Genomic DNA, 24,106 nt, shown 5'->3' on the forward strand with positions numbered 1-24,106 from the left:
TATCTTTTTACTTTCCTACATTGCTTGACTTTTCTTTTACCCAATATTGCTTTTATCATTTTTTAAAAAGCAATTTTTAATTTAAAAAACAAAAATCTAGCCTGGCTGGAGTAGTTCAGTAATTGAGCATTGACCTATGAACCAGGAGGTCACGGTTCGATTCCTGGTCGGGGGACATGCGGGAGGCAGCCCATCATGATTCTCATCATTGATGCTTCTATCTCTCTCTCCCTCCCTGAAATCAATAAAGAAACAAAAACAAACATATTTTTAAAAAAGAAAAACATAAATCTATCATCTGCTAAGATCAAGTTGCAACTGTTTCATTTATTTAAAAGAAGACTATCAGTCTCAAACTGTGAAAGAGTTAACCCACAGTGCTGCATTAATTCTATGAGTTTCCTGATAGCCACCCATACCAGCTGTCATGTCAATCTAACTGGACAATGCTGCAGGGGTACCATTTACCTCATGCAAGAAAGGGCCTTGGCTAGGAGAGGGTGGGGATGCACACAAAAGGCTATGACAGAAGCCGGAGTAAGGCAAATCAAAGTTATTATGGGGATCAAAGAAAAAGATACTTGTTTGGAGCAGTTCTCAAAGTGTAGCAGGTCAGTTAGCTCTGGGGGCCTTAGGGATCTTAGAATTTTAGACGATCCTTTCAGGGTCTGTGCAGTGAAAAATTTCATGATATTAAAATTTTATTTGCCTTTTGCACTTTAATTATTTCACAAGTGGAGTTTTGGGCAGGCTACCTGACATGTCAGACTGAATGCAGAAGCAGGTATAAGAACACAGACATGAGAATTCCATTAAGCCAGATAGTAAAGAGGTCTGCAAAAATACAAAACATTGGCACTATTCCATTTTGTTTGTTGAGGAAAACAGCTCTTCAGAAAAAAAAAAAAGTTATTTTCGTTAACATGTAATGGGTTTATTATGGTTATTTTCTAGTTAATAACTATTTTAAAACTTTGTTTTAATTTTAAATACAGTCAGTATCAATAGATTTAACCTACATAAAAAAAGGTCTTTGAGGTCCTCAATAATTTTTAGGAGGGAAAGGGGATCCTGAGAACAAAAACTTTTGAGAACCGCTGGTTGGGAGGGACCCAGAATTCACGGAGGGATCTGTCAAATCCCAGCTCCTGCCATGCCATCCTACCCTGGCGCGACAGGAGGAACTCGGGACTTGTGGCCGCTGCCAGCTCTGCCACTGGTGGCTGTGTGGCTGTGGAGACAACCCCACGGCCGCTGTAGCAGCTGCAGGTTATGGAGCCGTCACCATAACGTGCTCAGCACTCGCCATCTAAGCATCACAGCGATGCTCGAGTGGCGACGGGAAACGTGAGGCTCAGAGAAGTTAACCAACTTGAATACAACCGCACGAGGATACATGGGGGCACAGGGATTCGAACCCACACATCTGGCTCCAGAGCCGGGCCGCTCTCACTACACGCCCCTTCTCAGGCACCCCTTTCCACGTGTTTAAAGCCGGAATGACAGAACCTGTAGCGCAGGAGACCCCGAGGGAAATAGCGATCAATCCACTGGTCGATCAGAAGCCCGGGCAGCCCCGCCCGCTCCGGGCAGCGAGGTGGGCCGTCCCCTCCCCGCCCCTTTCCGCACCGGCCTTCGCGGACGGTATCCAAGCCCGTGTCCGCTCCGAGGAGGACCCCTGCCTCTTCATCCTCCACGCGTTCCTCCCTCGCGAGGCTACGGTTTCCACTCAGATCCGGGTTTTGGTGCGCGCGACCAGAGAAGCTCGTTCCCACCGCTGCGCGCGCCCCCGCCGTCCACGCCCCAGCAGCCCCCGCGAAGGCCAAGTCGCCGGCGCAGGCGCAGTCACTGCTCGCCCCGCTGTCTCAGGAGGAGGAGCTCGCTTAGTGTGACTCGGAAGTGCTTCTTTCCGAAGCAGAGGGAGTCCTCCGAGTGCTGGGGTGTGGAGGTGGCGGCCGGGCACCGTCCTCAGTATGCAGCGATTACTCTTTCCGCCCTTGAAGGCCTTGATGGGGAGCCCGTGTCTCCGACTCCTGGGTCCCAGGGCGGCGCCTAGAACGCAGGTACCGCGCCGCAGCAGAAGCGGACACGGGGAGAAAGACCATAGCTAACCCCACAGCACGTTTCCGTAGCGCCTTAGAGTTCAAGCCGCGTGTCCTTGTTTCCAGAGCCCCTGGGTTCTGAACTGGACCTACCACGTACTAGCTGTGTTATTAGCCAAGTTAGGTAACCTTTCTGTGCCTCAATTTCCACATCTGTAAAAATGGGGATAACAACAATACTTAATTCATAAGATTTCTGGAAGGATTAAATTTAATATTCTTAAGCACTTAGCACAAAGTAAAAGCCCAGTAAATTTTATCCAGATATTTGATTTTTTGCTAAAAGTACCCATGTAACCAGGTTAAGGAATGTATAACTCCCTTCTGCAAAGAAGGAAATGGAGGCCTAATGTAAGTTGTCTAAAGTTACTTAATTAGAAGCAGGAAGCCAAATATGGTCTTTTGGCCCTCAGGGATAGTCAGAAGAGGACGTGTATCCACTCAACTAACTATTACTGTATTGAGTGACTGTTACGTGTTAGGAACTGGGAAGCAAATATAACTATCAAAAGGCTACTGCCCTGGAGGAGGGCACAGTTTAGTTACTTATAATTCATTTATTAAATCTATTAAGGTTTTGTTAGGTAAGGGAACTGTGTCTGAAACAAAGGAAGCAGGAGAGAAAGGACCAGACACTGTTGTCCCACAGCTCATAGTTTAGTGGGAGATAGGGGGGAACCTAAAGTGTGTTGAGATAAAGTGTGCTGAGAGTGACCTGTTGCAGACCTAGGATAGTCTGGGAACAGTTCCCAGGGAAAGAGGTGAAAATATCAACCAGAGGAGGTGACTTCTAAACTGAGGTCTGCAGTAGGTATTACAGGCATACCTCGGAGATAATGCAGATTCAGTTCCAGACCCTTGCATTAAAGCCAATGTCACATAAGCGGGTTACATGAATTTTTGGGTTTCCCAGTGCATATAAAAGTTATATTTTCATTATACTATTAAGTGTGCAATAACATTATGTCTAAAATTTAATGCACATACCTTAATTTAAAAATACCTTACTGCTAAAAACTGGTGACCATCATCTGAGCCTTCAGTGAGTCCTCATCTTTTTGTTTGTGGAGGGACTTGCCTTGGTATTTATTGATGGCTGCTGATCGATCAGGGTGAAGGTTGGGGTGGCTGTAGCAATTATTTAAGATAAGATAGCAATGAAGTTTACTACATTGATTGACTTCCTTTCATGAGAATGATTTCTCTATAGCATGGGATGCTGTGTGTTAGCATTTTATCCACAGTGGAACTTCTTTCAAAATTGGCGTCAATCCACTCAAGCCCTGCCACTGCTTTAGCACTAAGTTTATGTAATATTCTAAGTCCTTTGTTGCCATTTCAACAACCTTCACAGTATCTTCACCAAGAGTAGATTCCATCTCAAGAAACCACTTTTTCTCCTTCTCCAAAAGAAGCAATTCCTCATTTGTTCAAGTTTTATCATGAGGTTACAGCAGTTGAGTCACACTTCAGGCTCCAGTTCTAATTCTAGTTTTCTTGCTATTTCTACATCTGTAGTTATTCCTTCCACTGAAGACTTAAGCCCCTCAATGTTATCCATGAGGGTTGGAGTCAACTTCCAAACTCCTGTTAATAGTGATATTTTCACCTCTTTCTGTGAATCACAAATGTTCTAAATGGCATCTAGAATGGTGACTGCGTTCCGGGAAGTTTTCAATTTGTTCAATGCAGGGTTGCCACAAACCTTCAATTTGTAAAATAAACGCAATATCTGCAAAATGCAAAAATTGAAGCACAATAAAACGAGGTATGCCTGTATTGATTGCAGAGGGGAAGGGAGGTAGAAACATCAATGATGAGAGTCATTGGTCTGCTGCCTCCTGCACGCCCCCTGCTGGGGATCAAGTCCCCATTCCGGGCATGTTCCCTGACCAGGAATTCCTGGTTCATAGGTTGATGCTCAACGACTGAGCCACACCGGCCAGGCTACCTGTATTTTCTATCAGGGAACAAGTGGTGTCCCAGAAATCTTATTTAAAGATCCACAGAAGAAATAAAATAACCCATGTCTAGGTGTAGAGTTAAGTCTGGGGGAAGTATGCAGAGATCAGAAGGTTCATGTAGTGTGGCAATGGATTCGAATGAGGCCAAGACTACAGGCAGGAAAACTGGTAGGAAGGTGGAGACAATAATGCAGTGAAGAGATGATTTACCGGGGCAGCCGCAGTGGAGATGTTGCACAGCACAGTGGGACTGAGGGTGAGCAGCAGTGACGTGAGGTCTCTCCCTCTTTCTCCAGTTGTCATTTATCTGTCTTGATCCTTAGTGTGGTTGCAGCTGTGGGATCTGGATCCCCTTGAGGCCAGGGCAATACAGCACCATCTCTGAAGTAGCTTTACAATCTGGAAGGGGTACAGTGTCCCTTCCTTCAAAGGCTGCTGAGCGGGTGGTGGGCCGATGGCTCCTGGTCTGCAGTGGAACAGTGGCTGGAGCAGTTATTCTTGGTGGAGTAACTAGGTGAGTAATTTGCTCATGGCAGTTGTCAGCCGTTTGGGTCATCAGTAGAGGTACAGGATGACCAAGGGGGAAAGGACCCTAGGAATCATGTAGTCTACTTCTTTCATTTGACAAATGCAGAAACTGGGGCCTAAAGAGGGAATATGTCTGATAGCTTGCCCTGACATAGAACAGTTTAGGGTTTATTTAATAGGAGCACTTCGTAAAGACTGGTTTAGATCTTAATTGTTAGCTGTACATTGTTTGTGTATATTTCCCCCTATAATCAGAGTTCAAATTTGTCTCAAAATTTTGTGTACAGTTTGAATTAAACCCAGGTAAGTTCCGTACATCACAATTAGTTTATATGCCTCTTAGGTCTCTTTATACCTCCCCTTTCCCTGTCACCACCACCCCCCCCTTTTGCAGTTTTTATTGAAGAAACCCAAATCATTTGTCCTATAGAGTTTCCCAGTCTGGATTTTTCTGATGGCATACAATGATTGTGGTGGTTAACAAGTCCCATTGTCCCCTGTATTTCCTGTAAACTGGTTATTGCTTGATCAGCTTCAGGTTGGGACAGGGGGCAAAATAACTTCATAGGTGATTATAACATTTATAAATACTGTCTATTAGAGATGCCAAACACCATTTGTGATCATTGCCTAGATCCATTATTTCATTAGAGTTTAAAATTGTAATATTCTAGCCATAATGGGTTTGGCTCAGTGGATAGAGCGCTGGCCTGGGGACTCAAGGGTCCCAGGTTTGATTCCGGTCAAAGGCATGTACCTTGGTTGCAGGCACATACCCAGTAGGGAGTGTGCAGGAGGCAGCTAATCAATGTTTCTCTCTCATTGATGTTTCTCTCTATCCCTCTCCCTTCCTCTCTGTAAAAAATCAATGAAATATATTTTTAAAAAATTGTAATATTCTAGTAGCTCAGCTCTAAAGAGAAACTTTCTCTCATCAACAATTGGGTTATCCCTAAGGTACATTGTATATAGGAAAAGTAGGGTAAATACTTGATTCTTTCCCTTTATTTACCAATTTTCAAAATAATAAATTGGTTCCCACATACCATCCAAAGGTAAACAATAAAGTGTGTGTTTTTAAGTATCATTATGAGCTCATAGGTTTAAACATACTTGTTTCAATCCATTGCAGTGATGTTTTGCTCAAATCCTCCCATCCTTAATCAGTGAGAACCTCTCAAATTGGCTCCAGAGTCGTTTTGACAGGACCTTGGTAATCTTTGAGTCCTTGCTTTCTGGATGATAAAATATTCCAGGCTCTTCTTGTACATTTCCTGCCTCAAGCCTAAAATCAGCCTTTTACTTACGGAACACTAACTCCTTTTGGTGAAAATACCTTTGGTTTTAATTAAGTACGTGTTCTCAAATTCTCTCCACATTCCCTGTGCCCTTATTTCAAACTAGAGGCCCGGTGTATGAAATTCGTGCACGGGGGTGTGTGTCTCTCAGCCCAGCCTGCACCCTCTCCAATCTGGGACCCCTCGAGGGATGTCTGACTGCCCTTATAGGCCCAATCCAGGTAGGATCGGGCCTAAACGGGCAGTCGGACATCCCTCTCACAATCCAGGACTGCTGGCTCCCAACTGCTTGCCTGCCTGCCTTCCTGATTGCCCCTAACTGCTTCTGCCTGCCAGCCTGATCACCCCTAACCACTCCCCTGCCTGCCTGTTTGCCCCTAACTGCCCTTCTCTGCAGGCCTGGTCACCCCTAACTGCCCTCCCCTGCAGACCTGGTCCCCCCCCACTGCTCTCCCCTGCAGGCCTGGGTCCCCCCCAACTGCCCTTCCCTGCAGGCCCGGTCGCCCCCAACTTCCCTCCTCTGCAGGCTTGATTGCCCCCAACTGCCCTCCCTTGCAGGCCTGGTCCCTCCCAACTGCCCTCCCCTGCTGGCCATCTTGTGGCGGCCATCTTGTGTCCACATGGGGGCAGTCATCTTTGACCACATGGGGGCAGCCATCTTGTGTGTTAGAGTGACCGTCAATTTGCATATTATCCTTTTATTAGATAGGATTAGATAGGATAGAGGCCTGGTGCACAGGTTGGGGCCGGCTGGTTTGCCCTGAAGGGTGTCCTGGATCAGGGTAGGGTTCCCTTGGGGCATGGGGTTGCCTGGGCGAGGGTCCTGTGGTGGTTTGCAGGCCGGCCACGCCCCCCGGCTACCCAAGCGGAGGCCCTGGTATCTGGGATTTATTTATCTTCTATAATTGAAACTTTGTAGCCTTGAGCAGAGGCCTAGGCCCAGTTGATTTGCATACTCGCTCCTGATTGGCTGGTGGGTATGGCTTGTGGGTGTAGTGAGATACAGTCAATTTGCATATTACTCTTTTATTAGATAGGATACTGTATGTTATATAGGCTGTTATGGGCACTGACAAATTTGAATTTTGCTGTCTTTAAATTTACTCAAGAACCTAAAGTGTGTTATCTATATATCCAATCTATTTTCCTTGGTTATGCATTTAGGGCAAATTTCCTTGGTCTAAGAGTTGATTTTGCTGTTTCCGTCAAAATTCTAAGCAGTAAGGGAAGAGAAAGGTATTGGAGAGGAAACAATGAAATGTTTACCTTTAGATCCACTTGTTGCCATAAACTATTTATGAGTCATCCAGCATTACACATCCTCTCTCTCTCTCTCTCTCTCTCTCTCTCTCTCTCTCTCTCTCTCTCAAATTTTTCCCTTTCCTAAGATTGACAGAGTCTGGCCTCTCAATGGTAGATTGGCATTTAATAAAGGAGATGAAGCCACCTACAAGCCAAGAGGAATGGGAAGCAGAATTCCAAAAATATCAGCAATTTCCAGAATTTAAAATGTAAGTATTATAAAAAATCAGGTAAATATCCCATGAGATCTACTCAGTCTTTTGCTTATTTAAACATGTCAGAAGATTAGATCCCATTATTTCTTGATATTTGGCTCTGTTACGTTTAGTGAGCTTCCTACACTAAACCTCCAATTCCAAAGTGTTCCTGAGGTCACTGATGAGGAAGAGGGTAGACCTATCAAGCTTCAAGACTGAGTTCCTGCATTCCGTTGGGAAATAAAATTGAGATGGATGTTTCCTCTTGCTTATTTTTTGACTTCCCTTTTCACCCAGCTTAAATCATGATATGACACTGGCAGAATTCAAGTTCATCTGGTACATGGAGTACTCACACCGAATGTGGGGTCGCCTTGTAGGCCTCGCATACATCCTGCCTGCTGCCTACTTTTGGAGAAAGGGCTGGCTCAGCCACAACATGAAAGGACGTGTTCTTGCCCTCTGTGGTTTAGTATGCTTCCAGGTGAGACTTACACAAGTTTGGGAAACAAGAGATGTTCCCAAGAGCTTCCTAGTTGGCATTGTTTAACAGAATAGGTGAGCGGTGGATTTTAGTGTAGCATGCCTGGCTTTAAGGCCCAGCTCGACCACGTAGTAGGCAAGTCCTAACCTCTGTAGGCTATCCTTCCCTTGCCTGTAAGTAAGGATAATAATAGTACCTACTGTTTAGGTTTCATGAATATTAAATGAGATCATGCATATAAAGAACTTAGGTTAGTGCCTGGAATTAGTAAGCACTCAAATATATTTTTGTGTCAAAAGAATTAGAGTTTCTTTCCCACCATGGCTCTCCTGGATTTTCATCTCTTCCCTTTTTCTATCTTGCCAGTTCTGTGCGGATCTGGGATCCCTATGGTAGAATGGCTATAGAAGCAAATAAGAAAATTCCAAAAGAGAAACAGTTTGTGGGATGAGGAATTTTAAAATATAGATATAGTTGAGAGGTACTAAAGTACTATATACTATAAATGGTAGGAAAAGATCATTGAGTGACTCTGAGGCTGAGAGCCAAGAAAAGGGGTATTGGAAAAGACATGAATATTTGGGTCAAAGTATACAGGCCCTAAGGGAGAGTATCAAAATATCAAAGAAATATCAAAATCTGATCAGGAGGAAGTGAATTGGTTAATTTAACGTGGAAATGATGAAATTATGAACCAAATAGAAGGAAATGAGGGAGTTGGAAGAGATGTAGGCAATAGAAGCAAATAATAAGGAATTAGACATTAATAAAAGTCTAATAGAAACTAGGGGAGAGGGGAATGCTTGGCTGGCTTGGCTCTGCGGTTGAGCATCAACCTATGAACCAAGAAGTCATGGTTCAATTCCCAGTCATGGCACATGCCTGGATTGTGGACTTGATTCCCAATGCAGACGTGCAGGAGGCAGCCAATCAATGATTCTCTCTCATCATTGATGTTTTTATCTCCCTCTCCCTTCCTCTCTGAAATCAATAAAAATATATTTTAGAAGGAAAGAAACTAGGGGAGGGAGAATAAAACAAAATGAAAATTTGTTTAAAAATGAAAAAAAAAAAATGCCACTAAGGACAGACTCTAAGAGAAACAGAAAATTGAAGATGGCAAATAGGGTATGGAAAAAAGAGAGGGCTAGCAAATCACACTCTATACTCCTTCATCTTCCAATGTCCTATGCAAATGAAGTCCAGATAGGACATCCAGCGTAATCATAAAGGGGGAAGAAATGCCCAAAAAAGATTTCCTGCGGAACATATATTTAAAGAGGTGGGAGAATTCTACCTTTTAACGTGATTCTATTGTTCTGGCAGGGCGGGGGCTGACAGGGCTATCCTATATGATAAAAGCGTAATATGCAAATCAACTGAATGGCTGAACAGTGGTACGACCATCTGGGACCGCTCTATGACACCCACTGGTGCCAGGCCAACCAAGGCGGGTGCCATGCAATTGGTTGGGGGCCCAGCCATCGCTCCATGATCGCCCTGCAGAGGAAGGCCCAGGCCACCAGCTGGCGGGGCGATCAATCGAGGGGCTCCACGATTGCCCCAAAGAGGGAGGGAGGCTCAGGCCACCGACCGGCAGGCTGCAGGGGGCGGGCGGGATCTCCCTCTGCAGGGGAAGCCCAGGTGCAGGCAGCCAGAGGGTAGCCTAGGTGCTGGCGGCCAGAGGGAAGCCCAAGTCCCAGGTGCCAGAGGGAAGCCGGTGTCGGCAGCCAGGAGAAGGAAGGCCTACTCTTGTATGAATTTCATGTATCGGGCCTCTAGTATCTTATATGATTGGAACTGACACTTGTTTGGGTTACTTGAAAGTTAGTAAAAGCAGAGAATCATGGAATAATAATACATACCTTAACTTTTAAACATGTACTTTCATTACCTTTATTTTAAAACTAGAGGCCTGGTGCATGAATTAGTGCACAGATGGGGTCTGGCTGGCCTGCCCCAATGGGGGCCCATTGGGCGGGGCCAGCCGTGGAGTCTAATGCTGGAAACTATAGCTTTCCCCCAGCTGGATCTAATTATACTTTAGGATGGCCAAAAGAAAACCCACAACAGAACTGTTTTGCATTTCACGTGCCATGAGATGAAGTTGTTTATGTGTTGTTTGCAAACGTATATCAACATGGATGATGGCCCTTTAATGATTTTTGCGTTCTTCCTGGGGGTCTGTCCTCAGTTTCCCAATATGATCTTCATGTCTGTTTAAAAGTTTTTCTGTTTTTGAATATGCCTACCCTTTGCTCCTGGCAGCCTGTGGGTCCTCTTCGCCATCCCTTTTAAAGAGAGATTGAAAGGTCACCTAATCTCCACCCAGCCTCTCTACATTCCTCAGCAAAGGGCCGCCATCCTGTTAATGCTTAGGTCACCTTTTTGGCTCATTTGGAAGGTCTCCTGGGGCTGCGGGCTGTGGAGGGAGAATTCCACACCTTGGGTGCAGTGTTAGCACAACCCTCTGGAGACTCTGGTTGGGGACAGAAGGGACTGATAATTATTTTCTTGTGCTTGTACTAAATGTACATGCACCAGGGAGCCAGGGGTGTTGGGGGCTGGCTGGGATGAGGGGCTGCAGGTGGTTTGCCGGCGGGCCCTGCCCCCATTGGGGTGGGGGGGCCCACTCAGGGGTGGGGCTGGCCGGGCGAGGGGCTGTGGTCGTCCAGTTGGTCTGCCATTTGATCACTGGGCTTTTATTATATAGGATGAAGAGCCAAAGCCTGTTTTTTAGTCCTCTGATTGGAGTTCAAGCTCAGATCTCTTACACCCCCATAAACTATCATTTTATTTCATTTCCCTTAAGAGAAGTGAAAACTTAGATACTTGCAAAGCAATCTGACTGCAAAGCCTTACAGATTTTTACCCCCACAAAGCTTTTTAAATTTTCTATTCCCACCTAACTTGACAGTAGTTGTTTTTAAGCTTTCTCAAGCTTCCAAAACATTCAGTCTGGTTTTTATAGAAACAGCTCTTTTTATTCTCATATTTCACTGGTTCACATAATGTTAAATCATATCAAGTATATGTAAGGTTTTGCCCACAGATAAGCTTTTGTATGCTTTTCTATATTTGACTTACACCCCAATAAAACGATAATCTAATCAGCAGTTAAATATTTATGGTGCTGTATGTGGAAATGTGGGTAAGTCATGATTCCTGAGATACAGAGGATATGGGAGGGGCATGGAAAGGAAGTGTCAGGTAGGGAGGATGCCTGATAATCGATAACTCATTTTCTCCAAGAGTAAAGTTGAATAGACAGTTTCAACTTTGTTTTCTTTGCCTCTTTTTGGTTCTAGGGTCTGTTGGGATGGTATATGGTGAAAAGTGGATTAGAAGAAAAACCAGATTCTCATGACATTCCTCGGGTCAGTCAGTACCGCCTTGCTGCCCACCTGGGATCAGCCCTGGTTCTTTATTGCGCCAGCTTGTGGACTTCGCTCTCACTGCTGCTTCCTCAGCACAAGGTAAAAGTCAGTCTATATTGTTACACTTCTACACAGTGCTGACAGGTAATTCCGGTTCTACTAGGAAGTTATGTCAAAATGTACATATTCCCAAATTTACCAGCTTCCAGATAAAACCAAAGTTTAGAGGAACATTAAACTTTGGGACTAGATAGCTTTGAGATTGCAGAGTAAAACATGCAGTTATTTTGAGCTGGAGCAACTCATTCAAAGGAGAAATAGTATAAGAGATGAATATTTTGTCAGCATTGCCTATTGGAAAAGGTGAAAACATGAATTTTAGAAAAAGTGGGACGGAGTACCAACAATAAGAGATATCCCAACCACTCTATGGAGGGATGGGAATGGCGAGGCAAGGAGGCCAGAACAAGAGCGATTTCTGGCCCTGTGGTGGTGCACAAGAGCCATATTGGGTTGTTTGTTCTTTAGATGGAGACCTGCCATTCATCAAGCCGAACAGTACAGTAAACCTCAGTGATCTTGCCACAAGTATTTTCTCAGTAGGCTGATTAAAGTTTTTTCTAGTTGTTGTTTTTTTTAAATGAACAATATTTTAGGTATTGAAGACATGGTTGACCTGGATAACCTGTTCATGGAGTAGACTTTGAGATGTCAGTAGAACTTTTAAGTAGAATCATCCAATAGGTACTTGGAGCCAGTGACCTGGATCCCAACAAGGACGGGAGATGTTGACTTGTCAGTCATCCCACAGGGAAGCCAGATGGAGTTGAAACATTGGTATAGTAGACAAATCCACATCTGAAAAATTCCTGTTCTCCTGGCTTCCAAAGCCAAATTTCTAAAATGATTGCCTATATTGATAGCTGTACATCCTGACAACCCATTCTTTCCTTTCATTTCTTGTCATCTGGCTTCCCAACCCACCTCTATACATATTCACCACACACTCACATATACACCCTCATTCCCAAACAGTCTCTACTGACTTTTTAATTATCAATGAATTGTTTTTCTCCTTTTAAAATTTATTTGTATTCCACTAATTACAGAAAGGATTTGAGATAGTCAAACATATAGTTGGAGATGCTGTCCAACATAGTAGCTTACTAGCTACATGTGGCTATTTAAATTTTAATTAATTAATATTAAATAAAATTAAATTTAAACAAACGTGTTATTTACTTCAACTTTAAATAAAATTAACTTTCTATTTAATTTTAAGTTGCTCTAGCCTCTGTTTAAGTTCTCATTATCCATTTATTGGGGCCAGCACAGATACTAGAACATGTCTGTCATTGCAGAAGTTCTATTTGACAGCCCTGACATTGTGCTACAAAAATCTCAGTAATGATACCTCATTCTTCACGTACTAGATTGCAAAGCATTTGAGGGCAGCACTCTGACTTCACCTTTCTGTATCTTATGGTTACCTTTTTATAAAGTTCTTCATAAATATTTGCTGACTCACTGATTAGTATCAAAAGTTGGCTATAGCAAAAATAAATTTTGACTTTACCAAAAACACAAGAATCTCCACTATAGGCATTAAATGCCAGAATCTCCACTCTAGGCATTTTATGCAATTTTGATTCTGATTATATTTGGTAAGCATTAAATATCACACACATGATGAAAATCCAGTCCTATATTTTAAGCCACATCATTTTAACCATAGTAAAGCTTCCTCCCCACCCCCGACTGAACAATGCAAATCATGCAGCTATGAAATAGATTTGTATTGAGTACCTAATGCCAAGTCTTGGGCTAGGGCTACTCTGATAAGACAGATGGCAGTTCCTGCCTTCACAAAACTTACAGGATAGCAGAGAAGATAGGTGGTAAATGTATAAATTTAATAAAATATGATGTGTGTCAGAACAGAATATCTGCTGGGAGTACCTAACCTCGTTTAGGGGTCAGAGAATATCTGACTTCAAATTGTCACTTGGGTTTAGCCATGGAGATCTTTGCTGCCTCTTGTAGTTCCTGCAGTACTGTTAACTTGAGTGGGTTTTTTTTATTTATTTAGTTGCCTGAAACCCGTCAGCTCCTGCGGTTGAGACGATTTGCTCACGGAACAACAGGCCTAGTGTTCCTTACAGCTCTCTCAGGTAGGACTCTTCAAGATGGCCCATTTTCATTCCACTCTCAGGTCTCTTGCCTAATGCTTTTCCCTTTCTTCCTGTAACTTCATATTTCCTTTCACATCTGCCTTTCTCATATCCACCTCTTTACCCTCTGTTTCTATTCTTTCCTCCCTTCCAAAAATTCTGTGTAAGTCAGTTAAACAAAGTATTGAGCAGCTGCCTGGATCCACACTGCCTAGACTCAAATCCTGACTTTACCACCTGTGAACTCAGTGACCTTGGGTGAGCTTTGGAACATCTCTGGTCCTCAGTGACCTCATCTGTAAAATGGGGATGATGATAATAGTATGAGTAGAATATGTGAAATGTTTACAACAGTACCTGGCATGTAACAAAAACTATATAAGTATTAGCTGTTATTACTATGTAAACATTATTGTTGTTATTACCCATATAACAAGGTGGGTCAGACAAAAGACCTTCCCTCAGCCCTGACCAGTTTGGCTCAGTGTATAGAGTGTTGGCCTGCGGACTCAAGGGTCCTGGGTTTGATTCTGGTCAAGGGCATGTGCCTTGGTTGCGGGCACATCTCCAGTGGGGAGTGTGCAGGAGGCAGCTGATCCATGTTTCTCTCTCATCGATGATTCTAACTCTCTTTCTCTTTCCCTTCCTCTCTGTAAAAAATCAATAAAATATATTAAAAAAAAAAAAAAAAGACCTTTCCTCAAAGATGGTCTAAGGTAGGGAGTTCAATGGGGCAAAGAGGCCAATGCAGATCTTTCTCATTCTTTAAATCACACCTCTACCTCTCTCATTGTCGAACTGTGTTATCCATTACAATAACCACTAGTCTCATGTGACTATTTAAATTTAAATTGTTTAAAATTAAATAAAATTTAAGGTTTAGTTCCTCAGTCACACTAGCCACATTTCAAGAGCTCAATAGCCAAATGTGGCTTAGCAGCTATTACACTGGATGGCAGATATAGCACATTTTTATCATCCCATAAAGTTCCATTAGACAGCACTGCTTTAAAATAAAACCATCAAACCGGTGATCTCCCTAACCTCCCCTCCCTCTTTTCTTGGTGGAAGAAAATTAATTTTGAATTGATAAATGGCATTTACAGAATCACGAATATGATCTAAACATCTCTGAATCCTCTTTGATCATAAATAATGGAATGAAAATAATAATTTGATCATAATAATTCACGAATACTCTGTTTATGTGCTTAGTAGCCAGTAACATATCCAGGATTTAGTTTATAAGTGTTTTTTTTTCCCATTTCTTTGTTCATTTAATAAACATTTTTTTTGAGCACTTGGGGAAGAGATAAACAGAAACAGTATGTCAGATAGTGTTCAGTGCTGTGGAGAAATAAAGCGCTTTATGGAATAACGGTAGGGAGGGGAGTGCCGCCTTATATAGGATCATTGGGGAGATCTTTTTTATAAGGCGAGAAAATTATGCAGGTATCTGGGGGAAGAACTCTTCCAGAATAGATCAGTAGTTCTCAGTGGGGGAAAATCACTAAGGGAATTTTTTCAAACTAGCTTGTCTCTGTAGAGCTTCTAGTTCATTCCTCCAGGGGAGGCATGCCAGAATCTTGGGGTGGGAGCAAGTGAGAATATAGTAGTTTTTCTTTTAAGTTTTCATGGTGATTGTGATGTATTTTCCCTGTTTGAGTACTCCTACTGTAAACACTTTATATAAGGCACTTCCTTTTATCTAACTCTGGGATAATAAACTTCTTTTTTTAAAAATCGTTATTATTGAAAGTATTACATATGTCCCTTTTTTCCCCCATTAACCCCCTCTAAATAAACTTTTTCTGTGTCAGAATAGTATTTGGCCTCCTCTTTCTCTCATTTTAATAAATACCATTTACCTTGGCATACAGGGGCTTTTGTGGCAGGACTGGATGCTGGGCTTGTTTACAACTCCTTCCCCAAGATGGGAGAATCTTGGATCCCAGAAGACCTTTTCACCTTCTCTCCCATCCTGAGGAATGTTTTTGAGAACCCTACTATGGTGCAGTTTGATCACCGGATTCTGGTAAGTCTGGCTGGTGGTTACTGGCTACTAAGCACAGGGAGCCTCTCACAGGCTTTGGGGTGTTCAAAGCACTGATTACAACAGTGAGAGGGTAGAGTGGGCACTACATGTCCTTTCTTTTAACGAGGAAATTGAGTAGCAGTTTTCTAATACGATGTTTTTCTCCTAATTACCCACACACCCTCCCAGCCAATTTCTGGCTTTCAGGATAATGCCAGCTTCTTAAAGTTTGAATCTGCTTTTTACCATCTAGCAAATGATAACCTCCCTGAATCCTGCACACACATAGGAGAGTCATTTAAGCAGAGAAAAGACTGAGTAGAGAAGGGAGTGCGCAGACAGTGGATGCTGAGCACATAGCTGTCAGAGCTGAACCAGAACCCCACCCCCCCAAGGAGCCTAGAGCATCATATGTACTTTTTGTTTTATTTAAGTAATATTTACTAAGGGCCTGCTATGGGTCATGTTAAGATTGGTCTGGTACTCTGGAGTGATAAATTGAAGATGAGCAACAAGGAGACAGGTGAGAAGCAGCAGTGCTATTGCAGGAATGCAGGTGAGAGTGAGAGTGTGGGGTTCAAGGCTTCATGGTGGGAGTGGGTTTAAGAAGAATGATGAAACAGAGAGGTTGTAAGGAATAGAATATTGCTGTAGAAATGAAGATGAGGAAAGATCAAGGAAGATTCCAAAGTTTCTTTGGAGGCATGCTTAAAACATGACCAACAAAAATGAGGCTATTGGAATGAGTGCTGAGCTAGACATGGGCTCTGTCAACAGAGGTATGTTAAGTCTGAGAGGATACAATACATCCACACAGAGAAGTCCAAAGGTCTCAGATGTCCACAGGGAATGCTAGGGCTGCGCAAGTCACTGAGTGTGGGCTCAGTCCCCCTGCCACATATTCTAGAACAGGGGTCCTCAAACTTTTTAAACAGGGGACCGGTTCACTGTCCCTCAGACCATTGGAGGGCTGGACTATAGTTTAAAAAAAAAACTATGAACTAATTCCTATGCGTACTGTGGGCCCAGGACGAGTCGGTTGCTAAGCAGGACAGTCAGTGGCACCCGGCGGGCCGGATAAATGTCCTCGGCGGGCCACATGTGACCCGCGGGCCGTAGTTTGAGGACCCCTGTTCTAGAATAAGCAAAGTCTGAAACTGTCATCATGGACAGCTCTGAAAAGGAAAAGAAGTGAAATAGATGTACAGATTTGATAGAAAAACATTCTCTTTGCCATCATGGAAGGGAAATACAGACCCTATTGCCAGTCCCTGTCCCTCGTTCTGAAGGGGCAGGAATGAAAATGAGACTTTAGGAGAAACCAAGATGGCGGCATAAGTAAACACCTAAACTGCTGCCTCGCACAACAATTTCAAAAAACTACAACTAAAAGACAAAACAGACATCATCCAGAACCACAGGAAGGCTGGCTGAGTGGAAATTCTACAACTAGAATGAAAGAGAAAAGCACACTGAGACTCAGAAGAGCTGCAGGAGGCAGAGGTACAGAGACATGCGCGCGGAGAAGGCGGGCAACTGAGTGCGTGGCTGGCTTTCTCAAGTGGGAGGGAGACAAAAGCTCCCGACTGCACTGAACTCCAATTCCGGGCAAGACTCTAGGAAGCCAGACTCATACGGGGTGAAACTGGACTGTCAAGAAAGAGAAAAGCACACTGAGACTCAGAGGAACTGCAGGAGGCAGAGATACCGAGATGTGCACGTGGAGATGGTGGGCAACTGAGTACGTGGCTGGCTTTCTCAAGCGGGAGGGAGACAAAAGCTCCCGACTGCACTGAACTCCAGTTCCCAGCGAGACTCTGGGGACCCAGACTCATTCGGGGAGAAACCAGACTGTTTGGCAGCGGGCTTTCTCTCGAGGTGCTTGCAGCGATTACCACGGGACACTGAGACACAGGGGCCTATTAGGGCAGGGCTGATGGGAAGCCATTGCTGTCTGCTCTGCCCTGAGACTCTGCCCCATCCAAGCTGAGCACAGAGGCTTTTGCAAGTCTTGTTTCATAAGGGTGTCTCCAGCACAGAAGTTCTCTCATCGTAGACACAGCTGATCCTCACAGCCAATTGGCCAGGAGGTCAATTCCTCCCAGTGATACCAACAACAATCAAGGCTTAACTACAACAAGACTGTGCACACAGCCCACAAAGGGGTGCACCAAGAGTGTCCACCTCAGGTAACTGGGGAGGCTGAGCCACTGGGCCCTATAGGACACCTAGCACACAAAGCCACTCTGTCAACTCAGGGAAGCAGCCAAAATGTGGAGACAAAGAAACAGATCACAAATGAAAGAAATGGAGGAAAGCAAATGACTGGATATAGAGTTCAAAACCATGGTATTAAGGTTTTTCAAGAATTTTCTAGAAAAGGCCAATAAATTTAGCAAGACCCTCGAGGATATGAAAAAGGACCAACTAGAAATTAAGCATACACTGACTGATCCAACAGCAGACTAGAGGATCGCAAGAATCAAGTCAAAGATTTGAAATACAAAGAAGCAAAAAACAACTGGAAAAGCAAAAAGAATAAAGAATCCAAAAATACGAAGATAGTGTAAGGAGCCTCTGGGACAACTTCAAGCGTACCAACATCCGAATTATGGGGGTGCCAGAAGAAGAGAGAGAGCAAGATATTGAAAACCTATTTGAAGAAATAATGACAGAAAACTTCCCCCACCTGGTGAAAGAAATAGACCCACAAGTCCAGGAAGCGCAGAGAACCCCAAACAAAAGGAATCCAAAGAGGACCACACCAAGACACATCATAATTAAAATGCCAAGAGCAAAAGACAAAGAGAGGCCAAAACCGGTTTGGCTCAGTGGATAGAGCGTCGGCCTGCGGACTGAAGGGTCCCAGGTTCGATTCCGGTCAAGGGCACGTACCTTGGTTGCGGGCACATCCCCAGTGGGGGGTGTGCAGGAGGCAGCTGATCGATGTTTCTAACTCTCTATCCCTCTCCCTTCCTCTCTGTAAAATATCAATAAAATATATTTAAAAAAAAAAAAAGACAAAGAGAGAATATTAAAAGCAGCAAGACAAAAACAGTTAGTTACCTACAAGGGAGCACCCATAGGGACTGTCAGCTGATTTCTCAATAGAAACTATGCAGGCCAGACGGGAGTGGCAAGAAATATTCAAAGTGATGAACAGCAAGAACCTACAACCAAGATTACTCTACCCAGCAAAGCTATCATTCAGAATGGAAGGTCAGATAAAGAGCTTCACAGATAAGAAAAAGCTAAAGGAGTTCATCACCACCAAACCAGTATTATATGAAATGCTGAAAGGTATTCTTTAAGAAGAGGAAGAAGAAGAAAAAGGTAAAGATAAAAATTATGAACAACAAATACATATCTATCAACATATATCAACATAGATATGAATCTAAAAATCAAATGAATAAAAAAAGCTGATGAACAGAATTAACTGGTGAATATAATAGAATCAGGGGCATAGAAAGGGAGTGGACTGACAATTCTTGGGGGGAAAGGGGTGTGGGGGTGCGGAAAGAGACTGGACAAAAATCGTACACCTATGGATGAGGACAGTGGGGGGTGGGGGGTAAGGGCAGAGGGTGGGGTGGGAACCGGGTGGATGGGAGCTATGGGGGGAAAAAAAGGAACAATTGTAATAATCTGAACAATAAAGATTTATTAAATTTTAAAAAAAGAAGAAGAAAATGAGACTTTAGATCTTTCTATCAATAGCTGGCAACACCACCACCTCCTCTACTCACTGCTCAGGATAATAATAACCCTCATGGGCTGGGGTCAGCCCTGCTTTAAAAATACAAGATTACTGTAGGTATAAAATTAGGGATAAGAGTGCAAAGAATGGTTTAAAATGTGAGGGCCATGCCTGGGGGCACCCACAGTGAAAGGTGGGTAAGATCACCGAGAGAGAGTGTGTTTAAAGTGACAGGCGCAGAAACTTTAGGTGGCACCTGGGGCACACCTGCATTTAAGTGGCCAGCAGAAGAGTGGGAAGGAGACTGAGGAGCAGAAACCAGAGGTGGAACTGCAGGGGGCTCCCTGCCTGGGGCAGGGAGGTGCCTTGTGGTTACTCACTGGTTCTGGAGGAGATATATGGAAGGTGAGCGGAAATCAGGAGGGTGGGGCGCTTCCTGCTGGCACTTGATAAGACTCTTTCCCCTTCGCAGGGAATCACTTCAGTTACTGCCATTACAGCGCTCTACTTCCTGTCCCGGAGAATTCCCCTTCCTCGCAGGACCAAGATGGCAGCAGCAACTCTGCTGGCTTTGGCATATACACAGGTATAAACCACTTCTTTTTGGCCTGATGGCATCCCCAAAACAAGGTTAAAAAGGAAAGGTAACAGGCTAAGAGAAAATATTTTCAATACTTAAAATAGACTAGAAGATTAATAACCAGAAGATAAAATAAGGATATCAATACATAATTCTTATAAGAGGAATGATGAATGGCCAATAAATACCATACAAAAAGCTGTTTAGTCTCACTAATGATCACAGAGGAGCAAATTAAAACAATGCCTGCCATTTTGTGCTTGTCAGATTTGGGGGGAAAAGAAAGAAAAAGATAATCAGGTAATGCACAGGTATAAGAAAATAGATACCTTCATATATTCTTAGTGAGAGCATGAGTTTATATGGTATTTTTCAGAGGGCAGTTTGGCAATATCTTTTAAATTGTTAACTATATAATCCCTTGGACCAGCAAATTGACTTATTAGTGCCTGCCCTAGAGATATTCTAATGCACAAAGAGCTATATCTATAAGGAAATTCATTATAGAATTGCTGCAATGGTGAAAAATTGGAAACCAATGTAAGTAGTTAAATAGATAACTATGGTAAATGTATACTGTGGAATATTATATAACAGTTTAAAATAGTAAGCTCTTAAGACATATATTAAGTGAAAAAAAGCAAAGGGACAAAACAATGTTCTTTTTTAAAGTACAAAACTATGTTTTTCTAAAAAACATTTATATAAAAGTACAAGTGTGGCCCTAACCGGTTTGGCTCAGTGGGTAGAGCGTCTGTCTGCAGACTGAAAGGTCCCAGGTTCAATTCCGGTCAAGGGCATGTACCTTGGTTGTGGGCACATCCCCAATAGGAGGTGTGCAGCAGGCAGCTGATCGATGTCTCTCTCTCATCGATGTTTCTAACTCTATCCCTCTCCCTTCTTCTCTATAAAAAAATCAATAAAATATATTTAAAAAATAAACAAACAATAAAAGTACAAGTGTGTAGAAACTGGTAACAGTGACTACCTTTGGTGAGGGGAACTGGGATAGGGTGAAGGACACTTAAGGGAAATTTTAGGGTTTTTGGTTTTGTTTGAATTTACTTCATTGTAAATATCCTTACTTATGAAATTAAAAACGTATTTTTAATGCTCTGATGGGAGGAGAGAGGTTTGTGTATGTGGCTGTTGCTGCTGTCGTTTCGGCTCTGAATCTGTGGTTGCTGCTTTACTTACTGCCTCATTTCCTTTGTAACAGGTGGGCTTGGGCATTAGCACTCTGCTAATGTATGTTCCAACTCCTTTGGCTGCTACTCACCAGTCGGGCTCCTTGGCTCTGCTCAGTGTTGCCCTTTGGCTCATGAACGAACTCCGAAGAGTCCCAAAATAATTCTAAAAGGATCAGCTGCGTAGGACTGAAACTGCTTTTGAGAGCTCATTAGAGCACAAGAACTTGGGTTTTGCTAAGAGAAGGACCTTGGCATATCAAATGGTTTCCAGATTGGTCAGGTTTTAAAAAATTCTTTGCCTGTTTCTGGAAGTCACTGGATCAAGAATGTCATTAGGTATGATTACAGTAACGGTTCCTTTTAAAATCTGTTATTTTTCACATTGATCCTATTAATGGGATATCACCTCTTCTAGACAGAATTACTTTAAAAAGGAACTAGAGTCACTGGGGTAGGTTCCCATACCATTTCTCCTGATCCCCAACTAAAGTTGTCCTTAGTTAATAATAGTCACCAGAGGGCATTATGATCCAATCCAAAGAACCATATGCTAGCGCTTATACAGTTCCCTCCAACAAAGGAGCAACGAATGAATTAAGTTCAAGGTTCAGATACTTTACTTCATTTTCATTTTATTAAAGATGAGTAAGTTTGGAAAAACAGATCTGGTTGCATTAAGCTATATAACTATTATGCCTATCCACAATCCTGATGAATGGAGATTATCTGAATTATTTTTAGGTTTGCATTATTGCCAGCATCGGACACATACCAAATATTGCATGAATGAATGGAAAATAATTAGAGTTTGATGTCCCAGGCACCTCTTCCAAAATAAGTCATACCTACAAGATTAAATGAATTTATCATAATGTTTTCAAAGGTCCCTCAACAATTCTGTCAGTTGTTTTTAAAACATCCAAGGAATTAAAACATCTGCTTTTCTTAACCCAGAATATTTCTGTCTTTAACTTAACAGTGACAAATGCTATCCATATGACAGGGATAATGATTAGCTACTGCCTTAAAGTAATGCTGGTTGCAAAGACCAACACCGATGATCAGAATATTAGGATAACCAGTTTATCTGCAGTAATCCTTCCTTCTGGTCCTGGAATGAATGGTGGGTTATACAGAGTGGCCAGATTATTATGATCTCTGGATGCATAATAATCTGGCCACTCAGTATATATATATGAGGCCCAGTGCATGAATTTGTGCATGGGTGGGGTCCGGCCAGCCTGGCTAGGTGGAGGGGACATGGGCGGTTGGCCTGCCTGCCTGCTGGTCTAAGGGGTCAAGGGAACAATTTGCATATTAGCCTTTTATTATATAGGATATACACTGAGTGGCCAGATTATTATGTGTTCAGAGATCATAATAATCTGGCCACTTGGTGTATATTGGCATAGGTAACACATATACCCATGTCCCGGCATAAGGGAGAATGCCTTCCCCTCTAATATGCATTGCACAGTTTGCTCAACAATGATTTAACAGTATTTACCAGCGAGTATTTTAAGAACTGTTTAGCAAAATTATTACTTAATGTGAAGCATTAGAAAAACATGCAATCTTAGTAACCCTCAAAATTGATGCAATACAGGCAGCCTTTGGTCTTTTAAAGGGAGTAGGGAGCGTCTGTTGTGGATCATAAAAAAAAGATGCCTTTCCACACTGCAGAGTCCATCGCTCAAGGCAGAAACAATGAAGGAGATAAGGCTTATACTTCATGGTGTTAACTAACGAGGAACTATAGAATAAAAATTTCAAACACAACATAATGACAGAAATCAAAGTATTTGGGATCCTGTTTGCATAGCAAGACTCTTATGAAACTAATAAAAGGCAGAGCCTTCAGCACCAGTAGTCTCCACAGGCCAAACCCTGGCAGGTGCTCTGCAAGAGAGGCTGCTTAGGAGGGTGGAGTGGAGTGGTGGAGGAGTGGCAGGCGACCAGGGGTGTCTGAGCGGCTGCACTAAAACATGAAGACATGACTTCAGGCTGGCTTCAATCACACACTTGGCTACAAACATTCTGTGGTTCAGAAATTTTTTCAACTTTGCTGAAAACTCAGAGGGAAGGTAGGGGAGGGTGGGGGGAATAGATCAACCAAAAGACTTGTATGCAAGCATATAAGCATAACCAATGGACAGAGACACCAAGGGGGTGGGGGGGGGGCAATGGGGAGATAAGGACACATATGTAATACCTTAATCAATAAAAAAAAGGCAAGCAATGATTGAATATATTTTAAAAGTAAAAAGTCCTTATAGTATGAGTAATAATTCATTTTTACAAATAAAAGGATTTCTATTGCTCAGACTTCCAGAGAAACAAAATGGTCAACAGATACATTTCTCCTCTGTCCTTCCAATAAAAGTACTGAGAAATAGTAAATATTAGAACAAAGGAAAACTTGAGTAATAATACAAGGGAAATCTATTAGGATATTTTAAAAAGGCCTTATTTTTTAACAAATCATCACAAGTTTGAAGAACAAATGGCCCTAGTGGCAGGACTCTAAAACTAGCATAACTGAAGAACTACTTTGGGAGAATATGAAACATCCACTGCTACTTCTACCTTATTGAGAAGAAGTTTAAAGATAGCAAAGAGAAACAGCACTCTGTTTCTGTAAGGGATCTGGAAACTGCCCAAGAATACAACCAAGTTCCTTAGTGAGGTAGACCTAATAGGCATTTATACCTTAAATAATTTAGATTGTAACCATCACATGAATTGCTTGGATGCGGCTCAGTGGATGGAGTGGTTGCCCATGGACTGAAGGGACCTGGGTTCCATTCCAGTCAAGAGCTTGTACCTCGGTTGCAGTCTTGATCCCTGGCCCTGGTGGGGACTTGTGTAGGAGGCAACCAATTGATGTCTCACATCGATGTTTTTCTCTGTCTTTCCCCCTTCCTTCCACTCTCTCTAAAAATCAATGGAAAATCTCCTCGGATGAGGATTAACAAGAAAAAAGAAAATTGTACAAAATTAAGCAAATTGTTTAAAAGGTATCTAAAATTTTAAAGTGTTAAATACAGAAGCTAGAGTAGATGTAGTGAAAACTTGGTACTGTCCCTAGCAAAGCATTTCTTTCATATTTTATTCCTAAATATGAGCAAAGCAATCACAAGTGTATCAGAAGCAGTAACAAAGATGGGGCATGTTTATA

The 24,106-nt window shown here is 42.7% G+C and overlaps 2 protein-coding genes across 5 annotated transcripts in view; one reads left to right on the top strand and one right to left on the bottom strand.

Moving 5' to 3' along the window:
- CUTC (cutC copper transporter) overlaps nucleotides 1-1,814 on the bottom strand; it is a 29,560-nt gene extending 27,746 nt beyond the window's left edge. For 2 of the 3 annotated variants that reach the window (XM_080688084.1, XM_080688085.1), the window contains exon 1: nucleotides 1,630-1,814. In XM_080688084.1, the coding sequence (XP_080544210.1) occupies nucleotides 1,630-1,690 (61 nt within the window). In that variant the 5' untranslated portion in view covers nucleotides 1,691-1,814. The remainder of the gene's footprint in view (nucleotides 1-1,629) is intronic. The other variant, XM_080688086.1, reaches the window with a different exon arrangement.
- Nucleotides 1,815-1,869: 55 nt separating this feature from the next.
- On the top strand, nucleotides 1,870-21,882 carry COX15 (cytochrome c oxidase assembly homolog COX15). 2 transcript variants are annotated; one of them, XM_080688082.1, is made up of 9 exons: nucleotides 1,870-2,063; nucleotides 4,390-4,580; nucleotides 7,281-7,403; nucleotides 7,689-7,875; nucleotides 11,184-11,351; nucleotides 13,342-13,423; nucleotides 15,304-15,458; nucleotides 19,631-19,744; nucleotides 20,958-21,882. In XM_080688082.1, exons 1-9 carry the CDS (start codon nucleotides 1,974-1,976, stop codon nucleotides 21,087-21,089), a joined length of 1,242 nt encoding a protein of 413 aa, XP_080544208.1. In that variant the 5' UTR covers nucleotides 1,870-1,973; the 3' UTR covers nucleotides 21,090-21,882. The 2 variants fall into 2 exon arrangements, with proteins under 2 accessions (XP_080544208.1, XP_080544209.1); XM_080688083.1 differs by lacking the exon at nucleotides 4,390-4,580 and having other exon boundaries at nucleotides 1,891-2,063.
- Nucleotides 21,883-24,106: the final 2,224 nt, after the last annotated feature.

This window comes from Plecotus auritus (genome assembly GCF_963455305.1).
Source record: "Plecotus auritus genome assembly, chromosome: 9".
In the NCBI taxonomy this organism is placed as follows: domain Eukaryota; kingdom Metazoa; phylum Chordata; class Mammalia; order Chiroptera; family Vespertilionidae; genus Plecotus; species Plecotus auritus.